Consider the following 26,975-nt stretch of genomic DNA (forward strand, 5'->3'; position numbering starts at 1 on the left):
TTTCAAGGTGGATTTGTTGGCTTTTTCGGATGTCTCTTTTGGCCGCAAGGTTTTGCAGGCTGCTGTTTCATAAGAGAATGTTTTTTTTATTATTCTCTTAAGGGTTTTTTGCCTGGGTGAGCTCCTGTTGTTTGGTTGAGCTCCATATTGCCCTGTTGGCTGGGTTTAGCCTCTTGGTGTTGACATTACTGTCTGGTTGCGTTTTTCCCACCCCTCATCCCTATACTGCTTTCATGAAGATGAGGCTGCGTCTGTCGATGGACAATAGAGAAAATACAATTTTTTGTAAGATCTTACCATAAAATATTTTTCTCTGATGTGCATCGACAGACGCAGCACCTTCCCCTCTGCTTGGGGATGGTTCTTTTGTCTTCACTGCTTGCAACTAAACTGATGTGCTGGGCTGTGGCAGTGGGGGTTATGCCTGGAGGGACAGCCCCGTGAGCGTGGATATGTTAAAAGCTTTGTACTAACATACTGCCTGGACCACTCCTGCAGGTGGCAGCATAACTCTCACAGCTCATGAAGATGAGGCTGCGTCTGTCGATGGACATCAGAGAAAAAGATTTTACGGTAAGATCTTACAGAATCTTTTTTCGATCGTCCATTGACAGACGCAGCAGTTATGCTTCTTTACCATTGGGGTTATGCACCATCTACAGGAGTAGACTAGGCAGTGAAAAAATTCACTAACACGCCTATAGGGGCTGTCCTTCTCGGCATAACCCTGCATACACTGTGCTCTCAAATCAGTTTCTTGCTGTCTAGTGAAGGAGTAGGACCTAGGTTTCCTGCTGGGACATTGGTCTCAGTTTTTCATTATTTTCAGAATATTTAGGTTTATTTCTCTTTACTCACCATCGCTAGCTAGTGTCAAGGGGATCCTCCTGGTGAACTACAAGCGACAGCCGGCTGAGGTTTCGCACTGGATAATCTAGATCCTTACGGGTGCTATATTCTGCGCCTGGCGCCCCGGGGGGGGGGGGGGAGGTATATAATGTTACCTTGTCCTGTGGGGTCCATTTAGGTGGATCCCTGAGAAGGCCTCATACCTGGGTCCTAACCGCATGGCGGCTATTCCATCTTAAGTGTGGGCATCGGCTCTCTGTGTGTAAGGTACAGCGATCATTTTCCCTGAGTTTCCTATGCTTTTCCATTGGCACCATTTTGTTGTAGCCTGGAGCTACACAGGCAGTTCGGACTCTTGTGCTTCCAGGTCACTTGCTGTGAGACGTTTTATCTGCTTAATCTCCATGCTGCAGAGCTGCTGAATACACTGCGAGGTGGTATAGTATAGGAGTCTTTTTGGGCATTCCTCGGGCACACTCTGCTACCTGCTGCTATTTAAAGGTGACTCCTGTTACAGCACGATATAGCAGTGCGGACCGCGACCACAATTTAAAAGGACAGTACACCTTTTTTTTTTTTAAAGCGTCCCACCGCTCTATAGCGCCCCAAAGTTGCCAGGCAGCGCGCACTAGAGACCCCCCCCAGCAAAGAGAGAGAGAGAGAGATCCCCAGGGGTCACCAACCCACAGCCAGATGCACCACAAGGCCCAGAGTGTCGCAGCAGCACGTGTCAGCAGCGATCCGTCTGCAGAGTATTGCGCCCGGGTCTGGGGAGGGGCTCCATCCACATGCACGCCTCCAGGAACTCCCATACAGTAAACTCATGCACTGAAATATGAGCCGGGTGTACCAAGATGACCGCCGCCATGCAGAGCACATGTAGGCTACAAGAAAATGGCGGCCCTGCGCGGTCCGCAACGCCAAAGGGGACCCCCGGGGGCCCCCCTCGTGCCTACCCACGGATCGATCAGCAGATGGGCCTAGAAAACACAGGTAGCACCCCCCCCCCGCACCATCGTTCTGGCGTCACCAGCGGTGCACCCCCCACCCCCATCTGCGGCCTGCAACCCAGATTCAGCCCACTGGAGTCACCTCCCAACATCCCCACTACTGTGGGGGGGGGAGGGCTGATAGGTTGGGATACATAACAGGACAAAGGGGAACCCGGGATTGTGGGGGTCCGACCATCCCAGGGAGGGGCCCGCGTTCACCCCAAAGCCCATTGGGGGGAGAGGGGGAACATTTTACTCAACATACCGCAACAGGCGGGCGCCAACTCCTGACAGAACCCCTCTTCACCGAGGTGGGGGGGCTGTTGGCCAAAATGGACGCTGTGACTCAGACTCAGACTGGCCGTAGGCAACCTGGCGTGATGTTTAACTCGCGGGGCCAGTCCCCGTCCAGTGGGACTATGTCGCGGCCGACCCAACGCGGAGCTAGGGCCTGCACGCGCTCGGTGGCCGGCTGGGGTGACCACTGGATCTCAACATGCAGCCCGTCGCCCAGATCCGGCATAATTGCTTGTAGATCTCACAGGAACAATCCGGAGAAAAAACTAGCTAAAAAAAAAATTATCTAAAAAAAGGCTTGCCAGGACCAGAGATCCCAGCAAGGAACTTACTCCTGACTAGGCAGGAAAAAACTGGCATCCTATAGCAGGAAGTAAAAGGGTATACCCCCTGGGACTGCCCATAGGCGTAGCCAGAACTTTTTTTCTGCCTAGTGTCCTACTCCTGTAGAGGGCCGTATAACCCTACTGATATTAATCAAGAAGTCTGCGTCTGTCAATGAGCTTTAGAGAAAAGGATTTTACGGTAAGTCAAAAATCCAGTTGTTTTTTTTTGCAAATTGCAAAATGGAGTCCCAAGCAGTAAATTCTCCGCCAGACCCCCTCAGTGCGACTGCCGGTAAATCCAGATCGCAGTCTCTCCTATCTCTTTCTGCAGCATTGGAAAATCCGGCATCAAAGGTGGATTTTGTAATTAACTCAGTAGTCAAAAACGGCCACTGCCTTCACTGTCCTGATTCAGAGCCTGATATGGTCCCCACAGACAGCCTCCTCCTCGAGGGATCCCTGTCCTCGCAGTCGGATGGTGAGGAGGTTATGTCCTCCCGGGCTGCAGCGCGGGAACGCACTATGGTGGAAGCACTGATTCGTTCAGTAAGGGAAACATTAACAATGGATGATGAGCCCACACAGTCAGGAAAGCGGGCAGAAGGTATAATGTATAGCAGTTTTACAATCCAATTAGAGGATAAAATGGTTAGAAAACGAATTACAGTGTATGCATAAAGGTAACACAGTAATAATAACAAGTGTATAGCATATCTATTTAGACATATAATTAACCATAAAGAGAATAGAAAAGCAAATCTCAATTCTTGTGAAGTTCAATGACAAACATCATAAGCTGGATCACATGTCAAGAGGAGATTGAGGTTGATAAAGAACTAATATAAGGAGGGGAGGAGTTTGTTGTCAAGGTTTTCGATAACATATATTCTATAATTTTTCTCTTCCCCCTTTCTTCTGGCTGAATTCTCTTTCATCTCTGTTTGTGCATATAGGCACGGTACAGATTTGTGCTAAAGTTTTGAATGGAATCCATTTGGTCGGTGGTAGCCTCTTTGAATCAAGTGGACTTTCTAGCCTCCATCGATATCAAAGATGCATATTTACACATCCCTATATACTGGGGACATCAGAGGTATCTCTGTTTTGCAGTAGCGGAGGAGCACTTTCAATTTGTGGCATTACCCTTTGGTCTAGCCTCCGCTCCCAGAGTCTTCACCAAGGTTTTGGCCCCACTGCTGGTTTTGCTACGCAGAAAAGGGATTACGGTCCTGGAATATTTGTATGATCTCCTGTTGAGTGCAAACTCTCACGCAGCCTTGTTGGGTGACCTGTCAATCATGGTTCAGACCCTTCAGGAGTTAGGGTGGACCATCAACTTCAAAAAATCTACACTGACCCAGTCGGTGCGACTGAATTACCTGGGTCTGACTTTGGACTCCTCTCTGGCGAGGGTCTTTCTTCCCGGAACAAACTTCAGATGTTGCAGGGAGGGATCAGGTTGCTGATGGACATGTCAAGTTGAACAAGGTTCTGCAGTCCCTAGACAGAATATGTTTGAGCCTACTCACAAGGTCAACACTCTCTTGGTGGCTTCTGTCGCCCGCCCTGAGCCATGGCAAGTCCTTTCTACCGCTGTTGTGGACGGTGGTCACCACAGATACCAGCCTGTCCTGCTGGAAAATCTCTGTGCCCATGGAGTCTGGTCGACAGAGGAATCCTCTTTACCAAAAAATTTTCTGGAACTCAGAGAAATCAAGCTTTGCCTGCTTCACTGGACGAATAGGCTACAAGGTTCTCTGGTTCGATTTCAATCAGACAATGCCACGGCTGTGGCCTTCATCAATCACCAAGGGGGCACGAGGAGTGCCCAGGGGCGGCCCAGGAGGTGGCCGAGATTCTGACTTGGGCCGAGGAACATATTCCGGCTCTCTCCGCAGTTCACATTCCAGGAGCGGAGTACTGGCAGGCAGATTACTTGAGTCGTCAGGTTCTGGAACAAGGGGAATGGTCCCTGCATCCAGAGGTATTTAATCTCTTGTGTGTCTGGTGGGGCACTCCGGAGGTCAACCTGTTTGCGTCTTGTCTGAGCAAAAAGGTGCAAAGGTTTGTGGCCAATGCTCGAGATCCTCTGGCCGTCGCCACAGATGCATTGGTAGCTCCTTTGGGATCAGTATCAGCTGATTTATGCCTTCCCTCCGATACAGCTGTTGTCGACGTTTCTCCGCAGGATGGCGGTGGAAAATGTTTTAGTGATTCTAGTGGCCCCAGACTGGCCTCTTCGGTCTTGGTACACAGACCTGGTAAAGATGGTCGCCGAGCCTCCTCTAAGGGAGGACCTGCTGTCTCAGGGGCCGATCTTCCATCCTGCTTTACGGTCGCAGGCTTTAATGGCATGGCTGTTGAAGGCCAGATGTTGAGAGACAGAGGTCTTTCTGAGTCTGTGATCCCTACCCTGTTGAGGGCTAGGAAAGCAACTTCCAGAAAGATTTATCATCGTACATGGAAGATGTGTATTTCCTGGTGTGAATCGCAAGAATTGCACCCTCGCTTGTTTGCGGTTGCGAGGGTCTTGACTTTCTTGCAGAAAGGAGTTGAGCAACGGTTGGTCTTGGGTATGATCAAGGGCCAGGTGTCGGCCTTAGCTATCTACCTCCAACGCACAAGGGCTGCTAATTCCTTGATCTGCACCTTTATTCAAGGGGTGCGTAATCTGGCTCCTCCTAGAAGATCCCCTTTGCCTCTGTGGGATCTGAATTTGGTTTTGTCTGTTCTTTAAAAGCCTCCTTTTGAGAATATTAGGGACATATCTCTGCCTTTGGTATCTCAGAAGGTTGCCTTTTTGGTGGCTATTACTTCTGCCCGCAGAGTATCTGAGTTGGCGACGCTTTCTTGTCGTTCGCCTTATTTGGTCGTGCACACAGATAAGGTGGTTATCCAACCTAATCCATCTTTTCTTCCTAAGCATCCCAAGCATCACTGGATGTGGTTCAGGCGATGAGGGTTTATCTGACGGTAACTGCGTCCTTTAGAAAATAGAATTCTCTTTTTGTCCTTACTGAAGGATCTCGTAAGGGTATTTACTGCGTCTGCTGTGACCATATCCAGATGGATTAGGCAGACGGTTGTTCAGGCCTATTTGTTGAAGGGTCAGGTTCCACCTTTCCCTGTAAAAGCCCATTCTACTAGAGCACTGAGTGCCTCTTGGGCTTTTTGCCATCAGGCGTCTGTTACTCAAGTGTGTAACGCGGTGACTTGGTCGTCCGTGCATACTTTTACAAAATTCTACAAGGTAGATTTATTGGCATCTTCGGATGCCTCCTTTGGTCGCAAGGTTTTGCAGGCTGCTGTTTAAAGAGACTTGTTTTTTTTTCTCTTTAAGGGGTTGATTTTTTTTCTTTCATGGGTGAGCTCCTGTTGTTACTGGTTGAGCTTTTTTGTTACCCAGATGGCTACGTTTTTAGCCTTGGAAATACGTTAACCTTTGTTGGTTGCGTTTCTTCCCACCCCTTATGCCTATACTGCTTTGGGACGTCCCAATGGTAAAAAAGCAAAGCTGCTGCGTCTGTCAATGGACGATAGAGAAAACTGGATTTTTGTAAGAACTTACCGTAAAATCCTTTTCTCTGAAGTCCATTGACAGATGCAGCACCCGCTCCTCTGTTATGGGGATGGTTTGTATCTTCTTTTCAGTGCTTGCTACGATACTGATTTGAGAGCAGTGTGTGTGGGGTGCAGAGAAAGACAGCCCGTATAAGCGTGCCAGTGAATTTTTTCACTGCCTAGTCTACTCCTGTAGATGACGCATAACTTCAATGGTAAAGAAGCATAGCTGCTGCGTCTGTCAATGGACTTCGGAGAAAAGGATTTTTTGGTAAGTTCTTACAAAAGTCTAGTTTTTCCCTTTTTGTGCACATTGCTGCATCCGATTTAACCATTGAGCCCTGGAACGTGTATTACTATCAGACCCACTCTTTGAAGCTGACGGACCCTCTGGGCCTGTCTGCCTTGGTGGCTATGACGGCGGCTCTGCAGTCACTTGTCAAAGGTTGGCAATTCAAAGGCGGCCTAGCAAGAAGCGCCCCCCGCCTTCACCTGTATCTTCTGCCTCCTCAGAGTCTGAGGTGAATTTGGCTGCCGTCAACGCAAGTCAATCCACTAAGTCTGTGTCCAGTGGAAGAGGATGAATCCTCTTCCACTGCCGCCGTGCATTAAAAGGAGCTGGTGAAAGCACTAATTGTGTCAGTGCGGGAAACTCTTAAGTTGGAGGACTTGGCTAATGCTGAGTCAGCGACGCTGGTGCAGTTTGGCACCTACAGATCTTTCAAGGTGACCAATGTGTTCCCCTTTCCTGCCTATTTTAACGAGATTGTTGCTAGTCAGTGGGGTTCCCCGAAATGCATGGTTGGAATACAGATGCATTTCGCTAGGACATATCCCTTTGGGGAATCTCTCTTGAAGATGCTGATAGTTCCACCGTCGGTGGACTCTCAGGTTTCCAGATTAAATAGGGCCACACTTTTGCCTGTTGAGGATTCTCCATCCTTTAAGGACCCTGTGGACAAGAGAGCTGAGGCTCTGGTTCAATACCTTTTTCACCATGGTGGGTTCAATTTTGAGGCCGGTGTTTGCTATCACCTTGGTATGCCAGACCTTAACGGAATGGGCACAAATTTTACGCCAGGATCTGGAAGGGGATCAACATACTTCTGAGCTGACTGATCAGTTGATCCAAGGGCTACAGTTCATTTGTGATGCATCTTTGGATGTGGCCCCCTTTTGCTGGAAGAGTATCTGTGACGGCGGTGATCCTTCGCCGCATGATTTGGTTGAAGCACTGGTCGGCCGACCAGGCTTCTAAAAAGATGCTGACTGATCTACTTTTTGTAGGTGACCATTTGTTCAGTGCCTCTATAGAGGAGAGCATTAAGGGCCTTATGGGAGGTAAGAGTACTTTACTTCCGCAGGTTACCAAGTGCAAGGAACCTCGTCATAAACGTGGTCCTTTTTTCTCCACTCTTAAACGCCCTTTTCTTTCGACTGGATTGCGGGAAAAGGGTTCGAGACCCACCCGTACTTTTGCGGGCGGCTCCAAGAGATCCTTGAATGGTAAGTCAAAAGCTGACCCTGTTGATTCTGCACACAAGCCTTCCTCAGCCTGAAGGGGCACCCTCACCCGTATCTGGGGTGGGGAGACATCCTTGTTTCTTTCCAGGACCCGTAGACCTTGGGTCCACGAATTTATTCGGTCCAGTTACGGGATCGAGTTTCTGTCCTTGCCTCCAGCAAGGTTCTTTCCTTCCAATTAACGCCTGTCTCAGGATCGGCTGCGGGATCTTTAGGGGGCAGTGCAGGACCTGTTAGCACAAGGAGTTATTGCGCTGGTTCCAGAATCAGAACGTTTTCAAGGTTTATATTCAAATCTGTTTACTGTTCCCAGGAAGTAAGGCAAGGTCCGCCCAATCTTGGACCTCAAGGCTCTGAACCACGTTGTGCGGGTTCCGAAATTTGGTAGAGACCATTCGCACAGTAGTGGCATTCCTTTATCAAGAGGATTTTTTGGCCTCTATCGATATAATGGATGCTTACCTTCATATTCCAATATATGCCGGGCACCAGCCTTTTCTTCGATTTGCTGTGGGCGAGGAGCACTATCAATTTGTGGCGTTACCCTTTGGTCTTGCTTCAGCCCCTCGGGTGTTCACAAAAGTGTTGGCCTTGCTCAGGCAGAAGGGAATCACGGTACTAGGCTACGTAGGCGATCTGCTTCTGCGTGCAGAGTTTTCATTGGCTCTACAAGTCGATTTGGACATCACTATGCAAACTCTACAAGAATTCGGATGGACACTAAATTTTCAGAAATCAGCTCTGACTCTGTCCACCAAACTGAAATACTTGGGTCTGACGCTGGATTCAGCCTCGACCCAGGTGTTTCTACTGAAGGCACACAATGCGATTCGGCTCCTGTTGTCCAACAGTTGGTCGTCGCTCAGGACATGCATGCAATTGCTGGGTCTGATGGTCTCCACCTTCGAGGCGGTTCTGTTTGCTCAGTTCCATAACAGACCTCTGCAAAGAGAGATTATTGCCAAATGGAACTAGGATCCGCAGTCACTAGACAATGTGATCCTGTTGAGCCGGGGTACGAGAGGGTCTCTGATATGGTGGCTCTGCTCTCTGACGCTTCGCCTAGGGAAGTCCTTTCTTCCCCTGTATTGGACAGTGATTTCCACGGATTCCAGTCTGTCCGTGTGGGGAGGTGTCTTTGGAGTATAATTGGCTCAAGGTGTTTGGACTCAAGAGGAGTCCAGTCTGCCGATCAACTTCCTGGAGATTCAGGCGATCAGGCTTTGTCTGTCTCAATGGACGGATCATCTGCAGGGATGCCCGGTGAGGATATAATCGACAATGCTACGGCTGTGGCATATGTCAATCCTCAAGGGGGCACAAGATGTGCCCTGGCGGCAAGGGAAGTAGCCGGCATCCTAAGGTAGGCAGAACAATATGTTCCTGCCCTTTCTGCTGTGCACATTCCGGGGGTACAGAATTGGCAGGCGGACTATCTCAGTCGGTAGGGAGAATGGTCTCTGCATCCAGAGGTGTTTCATCAACTGTGTCTCTAGTGGGGAACTCCCCATGTGGGCCTGTTGGCCTCCCGTCTCAACAGGAAGGTGCAGAGGTTCGTGTCAAGGTATCGGGATCCTCTGGCCGACGCCGCAGACGCCCTAGTGTCCCCCTGGAGTCAGTATCGTCTGATTTTATGCTTTTCCTCCAATACAACTTCTGTCCAGACTGCTACGCAGAATCGAGATGGAACGGATTCCAGTCATTCTGGTGGATCTTCCATCCTGCTTTACAGTCGCTGACTTTAACAGCCTGGCTATTGAAAGCAAGGTGCTGAAGGACAGAGGGCAGTCAGTCAGTGATTCCTATACTGTTGAAAGCTAGGAAATCTACTTCTAGGAAGGTTTACCATTGAGTTTGGAAGGCGTACATTACTTGGTTTGAGTCTCGGGGGGTTTCTTCACTTTCCTTTCCTGTGTCTCGCCTGCTGGAGTTTCTACAACTAGGTGTAGATCAACGTTTGGCTCTGGGCACCATCAAGGGCCAGATTTCCGTCTTGGTCATATTTTTCCAAAAGCCATTGGTGGCAAAGTCCTTGGTTCACACTTTTATGCAGGGGGTTCGCCATCTGGCTCCTCCGGTGCGATTCCTGTTACCGTCATGAGATCTCAATTTGGTACTGTCAGTACTTCAAAAGCTCACTTTTGAAAATATTTATGAACTTCTTTTTCTCACTCTGTCGCAGAAGGTGGCCCTTTTAGTGGCTATTGCTTCTGCACTTAGAGTGTCGGAGTTGGCTGTGATGTCCTGTTGGTCACCTTACCTGGTGATTCACAGGGACAAAGTGGTGTTACGACCCTGTCAGACGTTCCTTCCTAAAGACGTATCTGGGTTTCATTTGAATGAGGATATTGTGTTGCCGTCTGTGTCTTAAGCTGAAACATCCTAAGGAAATTGCTCTAAACTCCCTGGATGTAGTTTGAACAATTAGGTTGTACCTGGCGGCGACTGAGTCGCTTCGGAAATCCGATTCTTTGCCCATACGGATGGACCGTGTATGGATCAGACCGCATCTACTGCAACCATTTCCAGATGGATCAGGCAGGCAGTGGTACAGGCCTATTCCATTAAGGGCCAGGTTCCTTCTTTCCCTGTTAAAGCACATTCTACGAGGGTACTTAGTGCCTCCTGGGCCTTCCGTCATCAGGCGTCAGTGGTTCAGGTGTGCAATGTGACTATGTTGGTCGTCTGTACACACATTCACAATGTTTTACAAGGTGAATGTACTTGCATCTTTGGATGCTGCGTTCGGCCGCAAAGATGTGCAGGCTGCGGTTGCAGAGACTCCTGCCTCTTGGGTGTATTTTTCCTGGTGGTGAGCTCTAGTTGTTCCTGGTTTACCTGGTTGGCTATGTTTTGTCCTTGTTGGGAATTACATCTTTTGCTGTGTTTTTACCACCCCTCATATTGACACTGCTTTGGGACATCCCAAGGGTCTAAGAAGACATGGAGCTGTGTCCATCACTGAACGAAAGAGAGAACTGGATTTTTGTCTTAACCAGACACATCACCCGACCCTCTGTTGGGTTGAGTTATGTATTCTTCTGAGACTGCTTATTACAAACTGAATCCCTATAGCAGGAAAATATGGTATACCCCCTGGGACTGCCTCAGGGGAGTAGCCAAAATAGTTTCTTGCCTTGTCCTACTCCTAAAGAGAGAGCAGCATAAGCCCAAAGGTCTAAGAAGACATGGAGTTGTGTCCGTCAATGAACCTCAGAGAAAAGGATTTTACGGTAAGACAAAAAATCAATTTTTTTGCTGTTCCCACCCCTCATGTTTAACACTGCTTTGGGACATCCCAATGGTTAAGAAGATCAGGAGCTGTGTCCATCAATGAACAAAAGAGGAAATGGCTTACCATAAAATCCATTTCTCTGATGTTAATTGACAGACACAACAGTACCCACCACTCTGTGGAGTTTTAATTCTTCTGACACTGTTTGTAACAAAACTGATTACCTATAGCAGAGAGAGGGAGTATACCCCCTTGGACTGCCCTTAGGCGTAACCAGACTTTCTTTCTGCCTAGTGTCCCATTCCTATAGGGGGCAGTATAACCCACTGGTTAAGAAGATCAGGAGCTGTGTCTGTCAATGAACATCAGAGAAATGGATTTTACGGTAAGTCAAAAATCCCATTTCTCTTTGTTTCATTGAGGGACACAGCTCCTTATCATCTTGACCATTGGGTATACTGCCCCCTATAGGAATGGGACACTAGGCAGAAAGAAAGTCTGGCTACGTCTATGGGCAGTCCCAGGGGCTATACTCCCTCTCTCTGCTATATGTACTCAGTTTTGTTACAAACCGTGTCAGAAGAATTAAAACTCCACAGAGTGGTGGGTGCTGTTGTGTCTGTCAATTAACATCAGAGAAATAGATTTTATGGTAAGCCATTTCCTCTTTTGTTCATTGATGGACACAGCTCCTGATCTTCTTAACCATTGGGATGTCCCAAAGCAGTGTTAAACATGAGGGCTAGGCAGAAAAAAAGCTTGACTACGCCTATGGGGCAGTCCCAGGGCGTATACCCCACTCTCAGCTATAGGCACTCAGTTTTTTCTGCCTAGTCAGGAGTAAGGACCTACTTCCTTGCTGGGATCTCTGGTCCTGGCAATTTTTTCCTTTAAAATTGAACTTTTTCATATCTTTGTTGTTTTGTTCATGGGAGGATTTTCTCGCTTGTATCGTCAAGGACGCCTACCTTCACATTCCAATATGTGCGAGTCACCAGCGCTTTGCCTTGGGCGAGGAGCTTTATCAGTTTGTGGCTTTACCCTTTGGTCTCCCCTCTGCTCCTTGGGGTCTTCACAAAGTGTTGGCCCCCGTGCTAGCATTTTTGCATCACTGGGGGATCGTGGTATTGGGGTACCTGGACGACCTTCTTCTGGGAGAGGAGCCTCCGACAGCTCTGATGGACAACTTGAAGATTACTCTGCGAACTCCGAGGGAGTTTGGTTGGATTGTGAACCTTCAGAAGTCTGCTCTGGTTCCGTCCACAAAACTGGACTATCTGGGTCTGACTCTGGGCTCTGCCTCAGCCAGTGGGTTTCTTCCTCTTGAAACATTCCAGACATTGCAGGATACAGTTCAGCTTCTGTTGTCCAGCAGACTGTCATCCCTCCGGGCTTGCATGCGGTTACTGGGCCTGGTCCTGTCTACTTTTGAGGCGGTTCAGTTTGCACAGTTCCACATGAGATCTGTGGAAAAAAAGTTTCTGGTGAAGTGGGACAAGAATCCACGGTCTCTAGAGGTGGCTTCATTCTCCAGCACTTTGACAGGGAAAATCCTTTCTCCCCCTGTACTGGACAGTTATCACCACAGATGCCAGCCTACTCAGGTGGGGAGGCATCCTTGGCACAGATTGTGCTTAGGAGGTCTGGACTCTGGAAGAGTCCAGACGGCCGATTAATGTTCTGGAACTCCGAGCGATCAGACTTAGTCTGAATCATTGGACAATTCGCCTTCAGGGGTGTCCGGTACAAATTCATTTGGACAATGCCATGGCCGTGGTCTATATCAATCACCAAGGGGACACAAGGAGTAGCCGGCATTCTAAGGTGGGCAGACCAATTCGTTACAGCCCTCTCTGCTGTACACATTTCAAGGAAGGTACAAAGGTTTGTGGCACAGTCAGGATCCTCTGGCCGACACCACAGACGCTTTTTAGTGGCACCAGACTGGCCTCGCCTTTCTTGGTAAGAAAATCTTATACAGTTGGTCGCTGATGGTCCTTGGAGACTTCCTCTCAGGCAGAGACTGCTGTCCCAAGGGCCAATCTTCCATCCTGCTTTACAGTTTCTGGCTTTAACGGCTTGGCTGTTGAAAGCCAGGTGCTGAAGGATAGAGGTTTGTCTAAATCAATGGGTTCTACGCTGTTAAAGGCTAGAAAATCTACCTCTAGGAAGATCTACCATCGTACTTGGAAGAGGTACTGTACATTACATGGTGTGAGTCTCTTGGGCTTCCCCCTTTTCCTCCAATGAGGAGTTGAGCAGCGCCTGACCTTGGGTACCATTAAGGGCTGGGTTTCAGCCTTGGTGGTTTTCTTTTAACGTCCATTGACCACAGTTTCCTTGGTGCATACTTTTATCCAGGGAGTTTGACACTTGGCTCCTCCATAGCGATCTCCATTACCGCCGTGGGTCCTCAATTTGGTTGTCAGTTCTCCAGAAACCTCCCTTCGAAAATATTGGGAGTTTTCCCTGCTTACGTTGTCTCAGAAGGTGGCCTTTTTGGTGGCTATTACTGCTGCGCACAGGGTGTCGAAGCTGGCGTCGTTCACTTTACCTGGTGGTTCACAGAGATAAGGTGGTTCTTCCTTGTCCATCATTCCTTTCAAAGGTCGTCTCTGATTTCCATGTGAATGAAGACATTGTGTTGCCTTTCCTATGTACTTATCCTGAACGTCCCAAGGAAATTGCCTTGCATTCCCTATATGTGGTTCGGGCAATCGGGGTGTACCTGGCAGCCACGGAGTCTTTTAGGAAGTCAGGCTCACTATTTCTACTCACAGATGGACCTCAGAAAGGGTTGGCTATTTCTGCTGCAACCATTTCCAGATGAATCAGACAAACGGTGATTCAGGCCTATTCCATTAGGGGTCAGGTTCCTCCTTTTCCTGTTTAGGCGCAGTAACTCGGGCGCTTAGTGTCTCCTGGGCCTTCTGTCATCAGGTGTTAGTGCTGCATGTTTTCAAGGCGGCCACTTGGTCGTCTGTGCTCACTTTCAGTCACGCTTTTGCCTGCCTAGTGTCCCACTCCTGTAGGGGGCAGTATAACGCAATGGTCAAACCCAATGACCGCTGGCTGCACAAAACACAATTTTTTTTGGCGTGGAATTTGGTCCTGGTGGGACTCTCTAGCGGAGTCCCCCCTTACTATCCAAGTGTTCCTGGGGTCCCGGGAGTCCCATGTAGCTGCCATTTTGCTGTGGATGCCTGCATGTATAATCAGTGGCCGTGTTTGTGTAGTCCAACAGCCATTTTCTTGTAGTTTCCCATTGCTATCACATGGTGGCCATGTTTTTGAAGCCTATGGAGCGGTGAATCGGCGATGGGCCTCCAGTGACAGTTGGTGCCGCTGGTGCAGCAGTGGGGGGAATTTTTGATAACAATTTTTACACTTTTTGCTGGCAGTCCCCAGTTTTAACCATGGAGTCCCTGGAGCACGTGTCACCACCTGACCCCCTCTGAGGCTGCGGGGTCCCAGTCCGCCTTGTCTACCATGACGGCTGTCCTGCAGTCACTGGTGTCCAAAGTAGATATGGCCCTCCAAAATAGGACAAGCAAAAAGTGTCCTCCGCCTTCACCTGCACCTGTCTTCTTAGATTCTGGGGTGGATTTGGCCGACGCAGACAGGAGTCACCCTACTGGGTCTGTGTCCACGCACCCGGAGTACTCTGATGACGATGATTCCTCTTCCACTACAGCCGTGCATTAAAAAGCGCTAGTGGATGGGCTGATCGTATCAGTGCGGGAAACTTTCAAACTGGAGGACGCTGCGTCAGCTGCGCCAGTGCAATTTGGTACCTGCAGAGCCTCCAAAGTTTCCCTTTCCCATCTATTCAACAACATTGTCACCAGTCAGTGGGGTTCCCCCAAATGCACTGTTGGGGTCCCTAAACACTTTGCTGGAAGGTATCCCTTTAAAGAGTCCCTGTTATAAGAACTGACAGTACCACCTGTGGTGGACTCGCAGGTTTCAAGGTTGAGTAAAGCCACCCTTCTCCCGGTAGAGGACTGTCCTTCCTTTAAGGACCATTTTGACAAGAGAGCTGAATGTCTTGTCCAATACCTTTTTACCCTTGCTGGTTCCATTCTACGGCCGGTTTTTACCATAACCCTGGTTTCCCAGAACTTAACAGAATGAGCTCAGCTCCTGCACCAGAATTTGGAAGGGGGACAACCTCCTTCTGAGCTAGTGGACGAGTTGATCCAGGGGTTGCAGTATATCTGTCATGACTCTCTGGATGCGGCCCCCGTTGCCTGTAGGGTGTCCATGACAGTGGTGACTCATTTTTGCATGATATGGCTGAAAAACTGGTTTGCGGACCAGGCTTCCAAGAAAATATTGACTGATCTCCATTTTGTAGGAGACCGTTTGGAGCTTCCATGGAAGAGATCATTAAGGCGCTTACTGGAGGTAAGAGTACTCTGCTTCCACAGACTACCAGGAGCAAAAAGTCTTGTCGCAAACGTGGCCCTTTCTTCTCGGCCCATAAGCGGTCCTTTCGTCCCTCGGGATCTAAGGACCAGGGATCAAAGTCACCCCGTAAACCCCGCAGGGGATTCCAAGAGGCCCTGGCCTTGTGTGTTGAGAGTGGGTTTCTCCGGGACCGCAGACAAGTCCGCTTCTGCCAGAAGGGGCGCCCTCACCCGTATCTGGGTTTGGGGGATGTCTTTGCTACTTTCCGGGTCTGTGGACCTCCTTGATTCAAGACAAATGAGTCCACGAGTTGATTCGGTCCGGTTACAAGATCGAGTTCTGGTCCTTGCCTCCGGCAAGGTTCTTCCCTTCCAACATGCATTGGCCCTAGATCTCCTACCAGGTCTTCTTTGGGCGATACAGGATCTGCTTTCACAGGTGGACATTGTACCGGTTCCGGAATCAGAATGCTTTCAAGAGTTTTATTCAAACCTATTTACTGTTCCCAGGAAGGAAGGCAAGGTCCGTCCAATTCTGGACCTCAAGGCATTGAAACGCTTTGTGCGGGTTCAGAAATTTTGAATGGAGTCCATTCACACGGTAGTGGCATCCCTTCATCAAGGGGATTTCCTGGCCTCTATTGATTACCTTCATATCCCGACATATGTTGGGCATCAGCGTTTCCTTCACTTTGCAGTGGGCGAGAAGCACTTCATGGCGTTACCCTTTGGTTTCACCTCAGCTCCTTGGGTGTTCACAAAAGTTTTGGCCTGGTGTTAGCATTGCTAAGGTAGAAGGTGATTGCAGTACTGGGGTACTTGGACGATCTCCTTCTGTGAGCAAAGTTTCTGAATGCCTTAACAGACAATCTGGACATTTTGTTGCAAACTCTGCAAGAGTTCAGATGAAAACAGAATTTCCAAAAATCTGTTCTGGTCCTGTCCACCAAGCTGGATATTTATGCCTGACCCTGGACAGCCGGGGTGTTTCTTCATGAGGTGAAACTCCAGAAGTTGCAGGATGCTATACGGCTCCTGTTGTCCAACCGGGACTTTCAAGTGCTGGGCTTGATGGTCTCCACCTTTATGAGGCGGTTCCGTTTGTTCAATTCCATACCAGGTCTCTTCAAAAGGAGATTCTTGCCAAATGGAACAAGAACCCACAGTGTCTAGAAAATCTGATCCTGTTGAGCAGGTGTACGAGGGGATCCCTGATCTTGTGGCTCAGGTCTCTGGCGTTTCAACAGGAAAATCCTTTCTTCCCCTTTACTGGACGGTGGTGAGCATGGGTGCCAGCCTTTTCGAGTGGGGAGGTGTCATGGGCACAGATTGTGCTTAGGGTGTTTGGACTTTAAAGGAGCCCTGCCTACCGATCAATATGCTGGAAATTCGGGCAATGACCATGGACAGATTGTCTGCAGGGGTGCCCGGTAAGGATGCAATTGGACAATGCCACGGCCGTGGCATATGTCAATCATCAAGAGGGCACCAAAAGTGCCCTAGCCGCCCGGGAAGTAACCAGCATTTTAAGGTGGGCAGTACGCTTTGTTCCAGTCATCTCTGCTGTGCATATTCCAGGGGTGGAAAATTGGCAGGCGGACTACCTCAGTTGGCAGACAATCAGGGAGAATGGTCTGTCCACCCAGAGGTGTTTCATCAACTGTGTCTCTGGTGGGGGACTCCCAATGTGGACCTGTTGGCCTCTCGTCTCAACAGGAAGGTGCAGAGGTTCATAGCAAGGTTTCAGGATCCTCTGGCTGATGCCACAAGAGACTCTGGTGGCCCCTTGGGGCCAGTATCATATGATCTATGCATTTCCTCCAGTCATCCTAGTGGCCCTGGACTGGCCTCGCAGGTCTTGGTACGCAGACCTGGTACAGCTGGTCGCCGACCTCCCTTGGAGACTTCCTCTCAGTGAAGATATTTTAGCTCATGTGCCGATCTTCCATCCTCGAGGGGTTGGGGGGTTTCCCTCGTTCCTTTTCGGTGTCTTTGAGTTCCTCCAAAGAGGTGTAGATCAGCATTTGGCCTTGGGTATCATCAAAGGCCAGATTTCGGCCCTGGCAATTTTCTTTCAGCGCCCATTGGCCATAAAGTCCTTTGTTCAGGGGTCCGCCACCTGGCTCCCCCGGTGAGATCTCCGTTACCTCCATGGGACCTCAATTTGGTGCTGTCGGTTCTTCAGAAACCGCCTTTTGAAAATATTTGTGAGCTTCCTCTGCTTACTTTTTCACCAAAGGTAGCCTTCTTGGTGGCTATTATTTATGCGCACAGGGTGTCAGAGTTTACTGCGTTGTCTTGACGTTCACCCTATCTGGTGGTTCACAGATACAAAGTGGTGCTTTGTCCCTGCCAGTCGTTTCTTCCTAAAGTCGTCTCTGGTTTCCATTTAAATAAAGACATTGTGTTGCCTTCCTTGTGTCCTAAGCGTCCTAAAGAGATTGCCTTACATTCTTTGGATGTAATTCAGGCAATAAGGGTGTACCTGGTGGCGACTGAGTCGTTTTGAAAGTCGGATTCTTTATTTGTCCTTACAGATGGACCTTGTAAAGGGCAGGATGCGTCTGCTGCAACCATTTCTAGATGAATCAGGCAGACGGTGCTGCAGGTTCCCTTTGGCACTCACAAGCCATCCAGAGCAGCAAAGGTGTTTCCTCCCCCCCCCCCCCTATTTTTGTCAGAATTGTCGCTAAAGAGTGGGGGCGACCAAAGCCAACCATGAACAAGGCAACCATGATTCCAGTTGAAGAGTCCATAGCCTTTAAGGATCTGGCTGACAGGAAGGTGGAGGCTATGGCCTGCAATATGTACACTGGCGGGTTTGGCACTGAGGCCGGTATTCGCCATTGCATGGTGTCGCAAACTGACGGAGTGGGCTAAACTTTTACATCGTGACCTGGAGGGAGAACCGCTCCCCCCTGTCTTTGCTGAGCTGGCGGACCAGCTGGCAGTTTATCTGTGATGCCTCTTTGGATGCTGCTTCCCTAGTGGCTCGAATCTCTGTTTTGGCAGTGGTCCTTTGGCGTGTCTTTTGGCTCAAATGCTCGTCTGAGGATCAGACTTCTGAAAAAACCTTGACTGATCTTCCCTTTCAAGGAGATTGCCTGTTTGTAGCTACCCTGAACGACATCATAAAAGGTCTCACAGAGGGGAATAGCACCTTTCTTACGCAGGCTACTAAGGGCAAGGAACCTCGTCTTAGCCGTGGCCTTCCTTTTCGGCTCAAGTTGTTGTCATCCCTCAGGGTCAACTGACAATGGCTCGAAGCCTTTCAGGGCCGCCTCTGGAGGATCCAAACGAACCTGGTCTTGGAAGCCGAGAGAGGACTTCTCCAAACCCGCGAACAAGGCTCCTTCAGCATGAAAGTGCGCCCTCACTTGTGTCGGGGGTGGGGGGACATCTTTGCTGGTTTCCGGACTCGTGGACTTCCCTGGTGCAAGACAAGTGGGTCCACAAAGTTATTCAGTCTGGCTACAAGATCGAGTTTCGCTGTTTTCCCCCGGCAAGGTTCTTTCCTTCCAACCTGCGCCTGTCCCCGGACCGCTTACAGGGTCTGTTTGGGGCGGTAAAAGACCTTTTACTTCAAGGGGTGATTGTCCAAGTTACGAGTTCAGAAAGTTTTTAGGGATTTTATTCAAACCTGTTTACAGTTCCCGGAAGAAAGGCAAAGTGTGTCCAATCCTGGACCTCAAGATGCTGAACTGCTTTGTGTGGGTGCAGAAGTTCAGAAATGGAGTCCATTCGCTTCTATTGACATCAAGGATGCTTACCTTCACATTCCAAGATGTGCCAGTCACCAGCGCTGCCATTCGTCTCCTGCTGTCCAGCAGATGGTCATTCCTTCGGACTTGCATGTGTGTGCTGAGTCTGTTCGTGTCGACCTTTGAGGCGGTTCCATTTGCACAGTTCTATGGGAGGTCCCTGGAAAGGGAGATTCTGGCCAAAAGGTACAAGGCGCCGCAGTCTCTGGACAATCAGTCCGGCTGAGTCGGGCAACAATGGATTCCCTGATATGGTGGCTTTATTCTCCGGGGCTTCGTCTGGGCAAATCCTTCCTCCCCTTTTATTGGACAGTGGTCACCATGGATGCCAGCCTTTCCAGCTAGGGAGGGGTGTTCGGCAAACATTCTGCTCAGGGGATCTGGACACTGGAAGAGTTGAGTCTACCATTCAATGTCTTGGAACTCTGAGCGATCAGACTGTGTCTGGACCATTGGACGGATCATCTTCAGGGATACCCAGAGCGCATTCAATCAATGCCATGGCTTATGTCAATTACCAGGGGTGTCCTGGTGGGTCTGGAGGTAGCCAGCATTCTAAGGTGAGCAGAACGGTTTGTTCCATCCCTCTCCACCGTACACATTCCCAGGGTGGAAAACTGGCAGGTGGATTACCTCATTCAGCAGGCGTTGAACCAAGGAGAGTGGTCCCTTCATCCAGAGGTGTTCCATCAGGTGTGTCTCCGGTGGGGCAGCCCCGAGGTGGATCTGTTGGCCTTTTGGCTCAACAGAAAGATGCAGAGGTTTGTGGCTCAGTCACGGGATCCTCTGCGGACGCCACAGATGCGCTTTTGGCCCAGTGGGGTGAGTACTGTCTAATTTACGCCTTCCTTCCTCTCAAGCCTCTGCCCAGACTTCTACGCAGGATCGAGGCAGGGCTTGGTATGCCACTCTGATGCTCCTGGTCCCCGACGTTCCTTGGCAGCTTCCTCTCAGGGAGGATCTGCTATCCCAAGGACCAATCTTCCATCCTGCTTTACAGTCGCTGGCTTTGATAGCTTAACTGTTAAATACCAGGTGCTGAAGGATAGGGGTTTATCTGAGTCAGTGATTCCTGCGCTGTTCTAGGAAGATATAAAATTACCGTGTAATATAGGCCCTTACCCCTGTGAGAGATTAACAAAACAAAAGGGATAGAGAATATATCCTTCTACTCCCACCGGCCCGCAAAGCCCCATCTTTCTCTATCCCTTTTGTTTTGTTCTAGGAAGATCTACCATCATACGTGGAAGACGTACATTGCGTGGTGTGAGTCTTTGAGGTTCATCCTCTCTCCTTCTCGATGGCTCGGATCTTGACCTTCCTTCAACGGGGGGTTGAACAGAAATTGGCCATTGGCGGTCTTCTTCCAAGACCCTTGGCAACAAAGACCCTTGACTTGCATACCTTTTTTCAGGGTGTCCGATATTTGGGTCCTCCAGTGCAGTCTCTGTTGAGGCCTTGGGACCTCAATTTGGTGCTTTTAGTCCTCCGGAAGCCTCCCTTTGAGAATTTGCGGGAGATTTCCTTGCTTACACTGTCCAAGAAGGTGGCTTTTTTTGGTGGCTATCACCTCTGTGCGCAGGGTGTCCGAACTGGGGATGTTATCCTGTTGTTCACCTTACCTCGTGATTCACAGAGATGAGGTGGTTTTTCGCCCCTGTCCTTCGTTTCTTCTTCAGGTTATCTCTGATTTTCATTTGAATGAAGACATCGTGCTGCCTTCCCTGTGTCCCAGGCCTAAACATCCAAAGGAAATTGCCTTGCATGCCTTGGATGTGGTCCGGGCAGTTAGGGTGTACCTGGTACCTACGTAGTCTTTCAGGAATTCAGACTCACTATTTGTGTTCACGGATGGGCTTTGGAAAGGGTTGTCTGCTTCCTCTGCGACCATATCTAGATGGATTAGACAGACAGCGATTCTGGCCTATTCCCTCAGGGGTCAGGTTCCTCCTGTCCCTGTTAAGGCGCACTTTACTCGGGCGCTTAGTGTCTTCTGGACCTTCTGTCATCAGGCGTCAGTGATGCAGGTTTACACGGCGGCCACTTGGTTGTCAGTGCACACTATTACAAAGTTTTATAAAGTGAATGTGTTGGCATCTGCATATGCCTCTTTTGGCCGCAAGGTTTTGCACGCTGCTGTTTAGAGGACCTGATCCTCCTCAAGGGTGTGTTGTTTTTTCAGGTGGTACTCCAGTTGTTTTGGTTGAGCTCCTGTTGCCTGTTTGGCTACTGTTTAGCTTTGGGAATTTGTTTGCTGTTCCCACCCCTCATGTTTAACACTGCTTTGGAACGTCCCAACGGTTTTCAAGATCAGTAACGGTGTTCATCAATGATCCTAGAGGATGATTCTGGGAAAACTAGAGATTTTACCAAGTAACTCAATTTACAAGATTCCTCCAGAACAATAAGTCCCCTCCCTAACTTTTTTTTACAGTCTTATGGTGGTTTTGTAGTCCTCTTGTGAACTACTGAGACTAACTGGCTCTTTGGAGCCCTTTTAAACACACTCAGACTTGTTTTTCTTGGGGATTCTTGAAAAAAGTTATTGGGTAATAGGCTTTTATGGTCAGTAAAAAAAAAAAAGTTATATATATATATATATATATATATATATATATATATATATATATATATATATATATATGTTTTTTGCAGCATTTTAAAGGGGTATAAATAATTATGCATGTATTTCAGAAAGCAATTGCATTTCTTAGTTAAGGTCATGATTAGCAATAGTGAAACACCTATTTAACCACTTAACGACCAGCCACGTAGATCTACGTCGGCTGACTTTGAGTGGTTATACCGGGATGATGCCTCTAGCTAGAGGCATCATCCCGGTACCGTTGTTTGAAGCCGACGGTCGGCTTTCCGTCGGTAGCGATCGATGCGGCTCGGGAGCCGCTCGATCGTTACCCGGGGGGCGGGAGGGGACGTCCCCCCCCTCCCGCCGCCTTCCGCGGCTTTGCTCGGGGCTCCCGTCCCACCGGGAGCCCCGAGCACCCAGCCGGCGCGTCCGCCGGCTGGATGGAGTCCTGATGAATGCTGGAAACGGCATCGATCGGGTCTCCGATGACGTAACCCGGAGGCGGCGTCCATGACGTCACATCCGGGTTACTGTGCTGCAATAGGCGGCAGATTTAAAAAACGACTGTATGCAAAAATGCCGTTTTCGGCGTTTTGCATACAGGGAAGTGTAGTGGAGGGGTCTAGGGTCTTTTAGACCCTCGATCCCTCCATAAAGTGTACCTGTCACTACATATTGGTGTCACGAGGGATGTTTACATTGCTTGTGACAGCAATAAAAGTGATCAGATTTTTTTTTTTTTAAAAAAACCTGTAATAAAGTTAAAAAAAAATAAATGGGAAAAAAAAAAAATTTAGCCGCCCCCGTCACCGTTAGCTCGCGCACAAAAAAAAAAAACGTATACGCAAGTCGAGCCGCAAATGAAATCGCTGTTCAAACCACACATGTGAGGTATCGCCGCATTCGCCAGTGCGTGGGCAATAATTTAAAAAAAAGAGCTACACTCTAACTCTAAACTGGTAACCGTTAAATAAATTTAAAGCGTCGCAGATTGAGATCTCTATTGACCGTAGTTTGTCGCCACCCCTCGGGGGGGGCGCAATTTTAAACCGTAACATGTTGGGTATCTATTTACTCGGCGTGACATGTTCTTTCACAATATACAAAAAAAATGGGCTAACTTTACTGTTTAGTATTTTTTAAAATTAGTGAAATGTGATTTTTCAAATTTTTTCCAAAAAAATGGCGTTTTAAAGACCGCTGCGCAAATACCGCGTGACAAAAAATTTTGCAATGACCGACATTTTATTCTCCAGAGTCTTTGCTAAAAAAATATATATAATGTTTGGGGGTTCTAAGTAGTTTTCTAGGAAAAAATACTGGTTTTATCTTGTGAACAAAAAGTGTCCGAAATAGGGCTGGGGGTAAAGTGGTTAAATTGTATTAAATAAAACAAACTGTGTTAAGCTGCGTGAGCAAGATAGTGTTATGTTGTGTGTTGTACTTTTATAGATTGAAACAACGTGATTCCCTAATGGAAGTTGATAAAACTGCAAGCACATCAAACAAGGCACATGAATCTATGAAAGGAGCTAATGCAGAATCTAGAAATGCCAAGTCAGATGGAGTCATGGATGAAGAACACATTACAGTAACTGCTGAGACTGCAATGAATGTGAACGTTGAGGAACCATACTTACCTCCACTCATACCTAATGAAACAACGTTTATAGCTAAAGTCAGCCATGTTGCTGAAGATGGCACAGTTTATGTGATCCAGGAGTGTTTGGGTAATTTTGCATTCTTTTTTTAAAAATTATGTTTTTCAATGACAATACAAATCAAAAGCCATAAAAGAAAATAAGACCAATTGCACCCTAGTACAGATACATGCCTTCAGATTAGGCAGTTTGTCTCCCAAATCAGTGGCGTAGTTCTAAGCAGCTCAGTGGAGAAAATAATGTCCTACAATATTACAAAACAAGTACAGCTACAGTCGATGCCCTAAAAGGAACAATGGATGGAGGAGCCCTTGACATACTGCTCCAAAACTCCACAATGAGAGTGGAGCCAAAGCTAAATTGTCCCAATGTATTGAAATAAAACTCGATTGAAAAGGCTCATCTGTGAATTTGAGCCAAATGCTCAGAGGTATCAAAGATGGTTACTGCCATTAAGTAAACAAGAAATAGCCTTTTAATTATGCACATCTACGGTACTATTGTTTAGCTGCATCATGAGAAATAGCCAAGAGGAGGTCTAATGACTGAGATCACAATGGGGTCACAGTCTCAGGTAGCTAGGTGTAGTGAACCCAAAACAATCAAAGCCAAAAGTTTCTGTTTGAAGGTAGACCTTTTAAAAGATGGTTTGCCCAGTTTTGGCATACCTTTCCACATAAGTAAAGGATGACAGTAAAGACGATTTTTCCCAAGCTGCAAAAGTTGCTTCAATGAACACACTCCACCTCGTGTGGAAGCGTTTAGCTGAGGCTTATATATTTAAATTCATATGTAATTTTCTCTGTCACTCATTGACAGACGCAGTCCTCTTTGATTAATATCAGTAGGGTTATACTGCCCCCTACAGGAGTAGGACACTAGGCAGGAAAAAACGTTCTGGCCACACCTTAGGGGCAGTCCCAGAGGGTATATCCTCTCACTTCCTGCTACAGGATGTCAGTTTTTTTTCTGCCTAGTCAGGAGTAAGGACCTAAGTTCCTTGCTGGGATCCCTGGTCCTGGCAAGCTTTTTTAGATAAATCTTTTTTAGTTAGCTTTTTTTCTCCAGTTTTTGTTCCTGTGAGATCTTCAAGCAATTATGCTGGAGCTGGGCGACAGGCTGGATGTTGAGATCCAGTGGTCACCCCAGCCGGCCTACGAGCGCGTGCAGGCCCTAGCTCCGCGCTGGGTCGGCCGCGACATAGTCCCACTGCACGGGGACTGGCCCTGCGAGTTAAACGTCTCGCCAGGTCGCCTACGATCAGTTGAAAACTGAATCGCGGCGTCCGTATTGGTCGACAGCCCCCCCACCTCGGTGGAGAGGGGTTCTGTTAGGAGTGGGTACCCGCCTGTTCCGGTATGGTGAGTAGAATGTTCCCCCCTTTCCCCCTGTCGGGTTTTGGGAATGGATACGGGCCCCTCTGTGGATGGTCGGACCCTCATGATCCTGGGTTCCCCTCTATCCTATCACACACTTCACATATCTCCCTCTTGCTAGTGAGTTGGTGAATAAGGTATACCGCTCTAGGAGGCTTGGTTTGGGAGCTGACTCTCTATATGAGTCACTGCAAGGAGCCTACATGGTAAAAGGAAGGAAACGTGACTGAGGTCAGTCAGGGATGGAGACAGGGCGCCGCTGGCGTTACGGTTTTGAAACAGTCATGCAGATGGCTGATATGATCTAGCACCTACCTATTGCATAGCGATGCAGCTGCACAAACCGCCATCCTTCCGCAGGCCGCATGGAGCCGCCATCCTTCCGCAGGCCGCGCGGGGCCGCCATTTTGGCGTAGCCTAAGGTCTCCTGCATGGGGGCGGCCATCTTGGATACACCCAGCTACCTCGAGGAGTAGCAGTGGGAGGGCCGAAAGGCGTGCAAAGGGGTGGAGCCGCCTCCTTTGCCCGGGTAAATCGATCCACAAGACTTCCTGTCCTGTAAAGACAGCGCTGAGAGCAGTCCTGTAACAACTTCTGTGCATCAGGTGGTGAGTCTTTGGGCTTTTCTCTCTCTGTGGGGGTTCCAAAGCACTTGGTCACTAAGGAGCGCTGTTGCACTGGGGGGATTACTAAAAAAAGAAAAAAGGTTTTTCTTTTTTCAATTTTGTCATTTGTTTGCTGACAGGTTTTCCTGGCTTTGCCATGGGCCCTGCTACACAGGTGTTTCCACCTGATCCCCTCGAGGTGACCACGGGATCCTCCAATTTTTCCCTTACTATCAATGCACTTTCAGCGGTCTTGGATTTGGTGTCCCGGGTGGAGGTGGCCTGTCAGGGACGGGGGGCTAAAAAAGCGACCCCCGCCTACCCCTTTTTCATTTGACAGTACAAATGGCCCCAGGCAGCACATGAGCAACCTGCGAAACTCCATTGTACACTGGAAGTTCTGCTGAACTGTAGGGAAGCATCAGATACGGATTCTGAGCCTGTCGCTGCTGCTGCAGGTTTCTCCTCTGGGGCTGTTGTCTCGGGTCCCGTCTCCTCGGAGAAAAGAGGATAACGTTTCTGTCTCTGCCATAACGCAAGACGAAGCGCCGGTGGATGCATTGATTGTGTCTGTCCGGGAAACCTGAAGACTTGAGGTTACACCGGCGGAGGCAGTTGATACTGAAATTGCTTTTTGGTACCCGCAAGCCTTCCAAAAAGGCAAAGGTGTTTCCTTGCCCAAATGTTTTGATGATACAGTTAAAGAGGAGTGGGTCCGTTCAAAACGAACCCCTGGTATGTCCAAACGGTTTGCTAGGCGCTATCCGTTTGAAGAATCCCTCCTTAATAAATGGACGGTACCACCGTCGGTGGATTCACCGATTTCCAGACTAAATAAAGCTACTGTTATCCGGTTGGAGAACGCTCCATATTTTCCCTGGTAGGGTCGGCCTTTAGGCCAGTGTTTACCATTGTTCTGATTTCACAAACATTGACAATGGTACAAGGGCTACAGCTTGTCTATGACGCCGCCCTGGACACCGCTCCATTGTTGGGGGCGTGTATCGATCTCGGCGGTGGTCCTCCGGCGCATGTTATGATGAAGTGCTGGTCGGCGGATTAAGCTTCCAAAAGAGCTTAGGCTGATCTCCCCTTTCAAAGGGATCGCCTGTTTGGTGCTACCTTGGATAAGATTATCAAGGGTCTCATTGGAGGCAAGAGCACCTTTCTACCACAGGCTACGAAGGGTAAGGGACCTCGTCGCAGACGGGGACCTTCTGTTTCCGTTCATAAAAAGTTTCTTTGTTTCCCTGAGGTGAGTGATAAGGCGAAGTCCTCCAAAAAACCCCCCAGGGGGTTTCAAAGGGGCCTACGGCCGCATCTCCTTGAATGCACCCGATCTCGTCTGATCTCAGAAGCTAAACAGGGTTGGGCCTGTTTAGTACCTGTATGAGAAACCGCCTGGGAATACCAGGTGCTGTAGGCTTAACGCTGGTCGGGTAAGCAAAGATCCGGTCCTTCCATATCTGAAGATAAGACCACTACAGCCTGAAGGTGCGCCCCCACCCATATCTGGGGTGGGGGGACGTCTTCACCGGTTTCCGGACCCGTGGCTTTCCAGAATTCCAGACAAATGGGTTCGCGAGGTCATACGGTCAGGATACAAGATCGAGTTTTCGATCACTTCCACCGGTGCGGTTCTTCCCTTCCAACATACGACTACCCCCGGATCGCTTAAAAGCTCCGCTGGGGGCAGTGACGACTTGATACAACAAGGAGTGGTCCGGTTTCTTGGGGAAAACGTTTTAGGGGTTCTACTCGAACCTGTTCACAGTGCTGGACATGAGGGCGC

The 26,975-nt window shown here is 48.8% G+C and overlaps 1 protein-coding gene across 1 annotated transcript in view; it reads left to right on the forward strand.

Annotated features, from left to right (window-relative positions):
- Positions 1 to 26,975, forward strand: part of LOC309548216 (RING finger protein 17-like) — a gene marked incomplete at both ends in the record, with an annotated part of 356,308 nt that overhangs the window by 153,515 nt on the left and 175,818 nt on the right. The window contains one exon of the mRNA XM_082248170.1: positions 22,994 to 23,271. Within this exon, the coding sequence (XP_082104296.1) occupies positions 22,994 to 23,271 (278 nt within the window). The remainder of the gene's footprint in view (positions 1 to 22,993; positions 23,272 to 26,975) is intronic.

Source organism: Pelophylax lessonae (genome assembly GCF_965119305.1).
Source record: "Pelophylax lessonae genome assembly, chromosome: 2".
NCBI classification, from domain to species: Eukaryota; Metazoa; Chordata; class Amphibia; order Anura; family Ranidae; genus Pelophylax; species Pelophylax lessonae.